This window comes from Sinocyclocheilus rhinocerous, unplaced genomic scaffold, assembly GCF_001515625.1.
Source record: "Sinocyclocheilus rhinocerous isolate Xijiao unplaced genomic scaffold, SAMN03320098_v1.1 scaffold1972, whole genome shotgun sequence".
Taxonomy (NCBI): domain Eukaryota; kingdom Metazoa; phylum Chordata; class Actinopteri; order Cypriniformes; family Cyprinidae; genus Sinocyclocheilus; species Sinocyclocheilus rhinocerous.
This window is the reverse complement of record NW_015634473.1, coordinates 50,574-57,630: the sequence shown is the minus strand read 5'-3', so window position 1 is coordinate 57,630 and position 7,057 is coordinate 50,574. Positions and strand designations below refer to the sequence as shown.

Here is a 7,057-nt window from a genome sequence, read left to right as displayed (position 1 = left end):
TTTTGGTAACGGTACGGTTCGCTTGGAACCCCAACCGGGTAGGTACTAAAAAAAGTACCAGGTACTGTACCCAGTTGGAAAACCCCCCAAAAGTGAACCGTACCGAGCCGTACCATGCAGTGGAAAAGCGCCATTAGTTCACTTATGCCTTGGGCCGGCTCTGCTCTAGTGATTGATTGACAGACAGAACACTTGATTACATACAATGATGATACGTTAAGGGGTGTGTCGAGGAGATCCCGATACTTCAAATTTCAAATTTGGGTGTTTCAGAAGGGTAGAAAATGTTAATTAATATTTTAACCTGATAACCCGCAGCTGGACGCCGGCACACTGAACGCTATGTATTTGCTAAATTTGTGTAAGCAGTACACATCAAAACATGCATAATAAAAACGCAGTACGTACCAGATTCATCGTAATAATGAGACAAACGCATCCACTGCTGTAAATCCCGGTGTAGTTAGAAAGGCAAGGGTCCACTGAACAAAATCCCATAGAGCACCTTTAGTCCAACGAAACAATAGCGTTGTAATATGGTTATTCCTTTGTTTACATCTCATTTCTTCGGGGACAGTTACTGTTTGTATCTGTTATGGAATAACTTATGCTCAAAAAACTTCGTCTTGGTATTAAAAAACAACATGGTTTTGTAGCATTCACTGTCACAAACAGAATGAGACCATCCACTAAAAAAAATTCAAAGATAGGCGGAATCTTGTTTATTTTAATTCTGGCACTCTCTTGTGACGGCTCGTGATGCACGCTGTGACGCACCTGTCATCTGTTGGGGGCGTAACTTAGCAATCGGCTTTTTGCGCAAATAATTATTTTTTTCCCTTATTCAACATTTTTCATATATGTGTGTGTGTGTGTGTGTGCTTTGTGGGGAATGTGGCTGTATCTGTATGATTATCATCTGTATGACCGCACATCAGCGTGTGATTACTGACTGAATGACCAGCTATCAGTTTGAATGCTGTCTATATGAACGGCCATAAGGGTGACTATTGACTATATGGCCGGCCATCTGTATGATTACCATCAGTATGACCGGCCATCAGCATGTGATTACTGACTGTATGACCAGCAATCAGTGTGAATGCTGTATGTCTGGCAATCAGAGTATGTACTTGACATACAAAGCTAATTCTTTTTTTTTCTCTCTTCTTTTTATTACTCAAAAATGATTCTTATTGTATTTTTCTAGTGTATATGAAAAAAAAGAGCATTATCAACTCTGGATGATGGATAGTAAAGCCTAAAGTGTCTTCTTTCCAAAGATACCTAAATTGTGTGTGTAGCATACTGTTATCAGGAACTGTTACCATTTTAAGTTAGGTAGGCCATTTTCAGCTGAGTCCCAAAATGGGGGGAGCAGGTTAACAGGTTAAACTGGAGAGTTTTGAGTTCTGAAACTTGCAGTATTATTATAGAGTAACCTATTGTATGTGTAATGTCCATTTCATGACCCCAAAATTATTTATTTTCCTTATGCCACAAATGCCATTCATGGAGCTGAACTTGTAATGAAGCTGGAACATTCCCTCAATATTAACAGAGTTAACATAAGAAAATATATCCTGTCTTTAAATGTTTCTCTTTGTTTGTTTTTTGCAGCATACCTGGTTCTTCAGTGATGAGCTGGATAAGGAAGAGAAGGTACATACTGCCTTTTATAACCATTTTAAATATTTATTACATTTAATAAGGGATTTCACACTTGAGATTACCCAATAAACAGTCTTTGGTCTCTCTCTTAATCATTTTAATCTGTTAAAATTACAGTTTATTATCTAATAAATGTGATGGTCAGGGTCACGGACAGGGCACTTCAAAAACTCAGCAAACTCATCCATATGGTGATGTTTTCCCTACAGACACCAGAGGACCAGCAGGACATAGAGCTTGTTCCAAATATTGACCACCTCCTGTCTAACATTGGTAGGACGTTGCTGCTAAAAGACACCTCAGGTAAGAGATACTGACATGAGATGAGCTTGTTGGCACAGGTGTATGTTTACATGTTAAAAACAAAAAACAAGTTGAGATGTGAAGAGCTTGTTTCTAACACCAAGCCTTCATGAAATCCTGCTTCTCATCCTGTATTATTTTTCTAAATGGGGGATGGTTTTCACTGTAATCTCCATTTAACCTTCCTCTTTTTTAAACTCCTACTTCATCTGGTCTCTCTGTCTTTTTTCGTTCATCTTTCCTTCTACTTGTCATCTCTCTCTCTCTATCTTTCTGGACACTCTCTGCATCATTCTGCTAGCTGAACCAATAGATCAAAGTTTGCGGTAGGAACAGGAATTGTGTTCACTTTCAAACATTTATTGGGCATGGCCAATCCTGGAAGCATCAATAACACCATGTATGTCAGTTGACAGACTAATCACAACAGTGATGCCTGAGTCAATATACAGCATGAATAAAGATACAGTGATACCTGTTTTCCACCCAAGTTTCTGTATTACATACTTCCAACAGATTCCAACATATTGTTACTAAATATGTGTTAAGTAGAAAAGAATAGCAGAAGAACAACAATTTGGAGGACAGGTGATCTTTAAAGGGTTAGTTCACCCAAAAATGAAAATTCTGTCATTAATTACTCATACCTCATGTCGTTCCAAACCCACAAGACCTTCATTCATCTTTGGAACACAAATTAAGATAATTTTGATGAAATCCGAGAGCTTTCTGACCCTGCATGAACAGCATTGCAACTACCACGTTCAAGGCCCAAAAAGGTAGTAAGGACATCATTGAAATGGTCCATGTGACATCAGTGGTTCAACCGTAATGTTATGTAGCTACGAGAATACTTTGTGTGCAAAGAAAACAAAAATAAAGACTTTATTCAATAATTCTTCTCCACCGAGTCACTGTCCTCCGCCATTATGGAGAGTAACATGACGCATGTGCGTGCTTTCCTCTGCTCGTAAAGAAGGTGCAGCACATGCGTGTTCTACGTCAGCAGCACCACGCGCATGACTACAGATGTGTGGATGAATTGAGGTGAAACCTCTACAATTATTGAAATGAAGTCATACAGTTAAACTTTATCAACAACATATCAACCATGATTTTGTTATTCAGAGTCCCAAATGAAAACAATTTCTAACTGTAAACCTGTAACTCCTGTACTAGGCCCTTGCAAAAAGATCAGGGTAGAAATGTTGGAAAATAAATAAAAAAAAGATTGAGGCAACAGCTACTTACATAACCAAGCTTGATCCTGGTGTCAACCAAGTATGGGAATAGGGAGATGATTCCCTTTGCATATTCTTCCTTTAAACTTCGGGAAGGGCTTGTTCTACACACACACAAACATAAACCAATTACAACCCATAACATCATAAACAATTTACAAAGCACTGTATAAACAACCTACCCATGTTCATTTGTCAAATGTGCTGCAAAGATTTTTCACCATGTCATGTCTTCAGCCATCTGACAAACTTTTAGAGCGAGCATATTCATTCATGACCTTCTCACATCCAGGGCTGCTCTTTAGGATATCTTCGATCATCTGGAGGGGGGAGGGGGGGGTGATGTAATATTGAGCAGAGATGAGAAATTAACAATTGACAAGTGTATATAGTTCCAAATATCTTTAATATTTAAGTCATTCTATACAGATGTAATTCAGAAGCAAGATAGGTGATTCTTACATGGGCAAGACAACGTTCATCAGCTTGATTTTTTTCCAGGAGTTGCTGTGTCATCAGACTCTGACAGGCCCTCAGTATCTTCTATTGAACTTGATCTTAAAGAATCTTCAATATAAATCATATCAATAGTCTGATTATCTGTTCATACTACTTTGATAGCATGCTATACAGCTATTGAGAATTAGTCAAATAGACATATTAGCCTATGCTAATCAGTGAATAGGTGAATATTGCTGAGAATAAACAAAACTTCCTAAGCAGGTCAAACAATTTACCATCAAGACTCGCTGTGCCTGGGATGAAAATTTCTAGGTCTGGTCGTGTCAGCAGATATTCAAATGCCATCCATTGTAGAAAGATAAAATTTCTTGGCAACTGAAGGAAGACAATCCATTGACAAATTGACAAAGGCCAGCAATGCCAAAGGAACTGATACATATAGCCCATAAGATACAATCATACACTTATTATATTACTACTAAAAAAATCATTTTCAGAGGGAAAAGTATTAATGGTATCAACAACGTTAAAGTTTATCATCTCTTACCACTCTAAAAACATTTGAAATGTAAATGGTTTTGAAGAAAAAATAGATTTCTTGTTGCCTTTGAACTTCACTCTGACAATGTTGTTGTTTTACATCCTGAAGGAACCAAAAAGACAAAGTTAAACATAAGGCGATAACACTCACACTCAGATGAAGAAAAGAACATTAGTGCACTACACAACAAATTTGTTCACTAATGTGTTTTAATTTGTAATCAGTCCAATAGTTCTGTTAAGGCATGGTGTTTAATAGCTCTATTTGTACGGTAATTGTTTCTCATGTGGACATCTGTAAAAAAAATAAATAAATCTGCATGGCACCTCAATGATAAAACTCATGCATTCAGACGGCGATTTATTAACGGAGGAGTGAGTTTTGTGATCCTATGAACCAGGGAACACACTGCTCACGTGTAAATAGGCTATGCTTGGAATACAAATAAATTCATATTTAATTTAATAGGGAAAAAAAAAATCATATTTATGTGATTATTTAAATCTCCTGTTTAAAAGTAGGAAGATAGACGCTATTGAAATGGATTTCTCAATCTCAAAATGGAGGCAACTTAAAATATGGAAATTAGCAGAAATAAGTTAATGCAGCCCGTTATTTACATGAGGTAAACAAAGTTGCTTGGTTTATATTTTTAATGTTTATAGACTAATTGTAGGATATAATATTAACATTGTATTGCTGTAACGGCCCATTCCAAATACCTGTTTTTTCCCCTCTTTCGCCAGTCGCTGACGTGGAGCAGTGATGAAATATTGTTTTTGTAAATACTTCCCAGCATTTCAGTAATAAAAGTATACATATTAAAAAAGCATGCAAATTACAGTGAAGTGCAACAGAAATTCACCATTTGAATACGTTTTGACTGCTGCGATTGCTTTAGTAACATGAGATATATTTCTTTCTTTCAATTAAAATAAAGCAGACCATTTATCATACGTTTTAAACATGTATTCAACATTTAAGTTAACTGAACCTATAGAACACACCATTCTCTTCTTTTAGAGAAGATGGTGATAAATAAATAAATAAATGTGGCCGGGGGTGGCCCAGCTGGATTTCACTAAATAAATTTAAACAGAATCCCAAAGAAAATTCTAAGATTGAAGAATGCCTGACTACGCCACCTTGGGAATTTCACCCAAAGAATCTCCGAAAACTTTGCACAGGTTCCCTACCCAGTGGCAAGCAAAACGTGGCGACACAGGTATCAAACACCAATCTTTTATTAAAGTAGAATAAAATCAATAAAATAGAAACATCAACTCTCAGAAAAGCTTACACAATCATAAGTCATTCAAAATGTCATGGAGCTGCGGCCTAAATTACAGGGAAGACTCTCCAAAAAGGGCTCCTAATCTACATAACACTCACATACCAAAATAAAGACCCCAGTGCACGCCAAAGTCCACAACACACAATGAAGAAACACCACCACCATCTAAAGAGGAAGTCATCGACCCGGTTCAATAAAGGCCAGCAGCTCCTAAAGAGAGAGGAGAAAAAAAAATAAAAAAAATAAAAAAAATTTCAAATCGTCCCAGATCACAACCTACACAAATCTTAAACAATACACTTTAAATCAAAATATCAAATCACAACAAAAGACACTAAAGAAGACTAAATCAACAATAGAAGATTTCACAATTAACAAAATAAAATTAAAAATCCAACTCAAAATAAATAGCTTATACACAGAAATTAAACCAATTTGAAAAGATTAATAGAAAAAACAAAACAAAGCCTCAGCTTTCAGAAACAAAACCTGTACACAACTAAGACAAAATCCGTGGCCATGGGTCCAACAACACGACCATGACCCAACGCACACCAGTGGTGGACGAAGTACACAAATCAAATACTTGAGTAAAAGTACAGATACGTATAAAAAAAAAAAAAATATTACTCCAGTAAAAGTACTCCTTTTTCAATTTTACGCGAGTGAAAGTACAAAAGTACTTGATTTTTTAATGTACTCAAGTAAAAAAGTACAGATAGATAGATTTATTTAGCAATTTTATATAGGCTACTTAATTTAATTTTATATTAGCACATTTTTTAAAATCCTACTGCTCAATACTTGGATTTTCCCAAAATAACCACTTTATGGAGTCAATTGAAGATATATTTGTTGTTGGTATGGGACTACGTTGATGAGAGTGATGTAGTAATGTTCATTGTGAAGCTTACACTGCGATGTACCTGAGAGAAAACCGATTTCACCATCTGATTTTCACCAGTAAGAAAAAATTGTTTTAAAGCTTGTTGTTTTGCAGAACATCAGAGTTATATATGACATGTAAATAAGGCCTGAAGTTAGGAAGAACATTAAGGAAAATATAATTATATTTTCATGATTTTCGTTAGCATCAGCTAACAATATTTACTTATTTTCAGTATGGTTATGAATAAACATTCATATCTGTCTACTCGGCTAGTTAATCCAAACAATATAAAAATGTATACTGTTGATAAACAATATAAAAACAGACGTCACATAGGGATAAATGCATAGCATTTTAATAAAACTTAACGTTACAGCAGCGGGGAATATGAACGTGCACGAGTTATTTTATTTAGTCTGTGTTATTTGAATGTTTTGGGTAGGGCTGCACGATAAATCGCATGCGACATTTAACACGCATCTTGTCAGTAAAGCCGGTTCTTTAATCAGCGGTAAATCTCCATCACCTTTCACATGGAGCAGCATTAACTACACAGAGCCGTTGTTCACCGACAAGCTGCGCAAAACATGCGCAAAATATGATCGTGGTTTTGCGCAGCTTGTCAGTGAACAACGGCTCTGTGTAGTTAATGCTGC

At 36.2% G+C, this 7,057-nt stretch overlaps 1 protein-coding gene and 2 long non-coding RNA genes across 3 annotated transcripts in view; 1 reads left to right on the top strand and 2 right to left on the bottom strand.

The window, feature by feature from the left end:
* The first annotated feature begins 1,593 nt into the window (after nucleotides 1-1,593).
* Nucleotides 1,594-7,057, top strand: part of LOC107745638 (rho GTPase-activating protein 23-like) — a 43,550-nt gene continuing 38,086 nt past the window's right edge. The window contains exons 1-2 of the mRNA XM_016559558.1: nucleotides 1,594-1,662; nucleotides 1,881-1,974. Of these exons, the coding sequence (XP_016415044.1) occupies nucleotides 1,594-1,662; nucleotides 1,881-1,974 (163 nt within the window). The remainder of the gene's footprint in view (nucleotides 1,663-1,880; nucleotides 1,975-7,057) is intronic.
* On the bottom strand, nucleotides 2,833-3,707 carry LOC107745637 (uncharacterized). The gene is made up of 3 exons (XR_001640618.1): nucleotides 3,678-3,707; nucleotides 3,398-3,535; nucleotides 2,833-3,319 (listed from the first exon to the last, which is right to left on the bottom strand). It is a non-coding gene; the product is annotated as an uncharacterized LOC107745637 (long non-coding RNA).
* The window catches only part of LOC107745636 (uncharacterized), a 13,824-nt gene continuing 12,213 nt past the window's right edge, over nucleotides 5,447-7,057 (bottom strand). The window contains exon 5 of the long non-coding RNA XR_001640617.1: nucleotides 5,447-5,722. This is a non-coding gene — a long non-coding RNA (uncharacterized LOC107745636). The remainder of the gene's footprint in view (nucleotides 5,723-7,057) is intronic.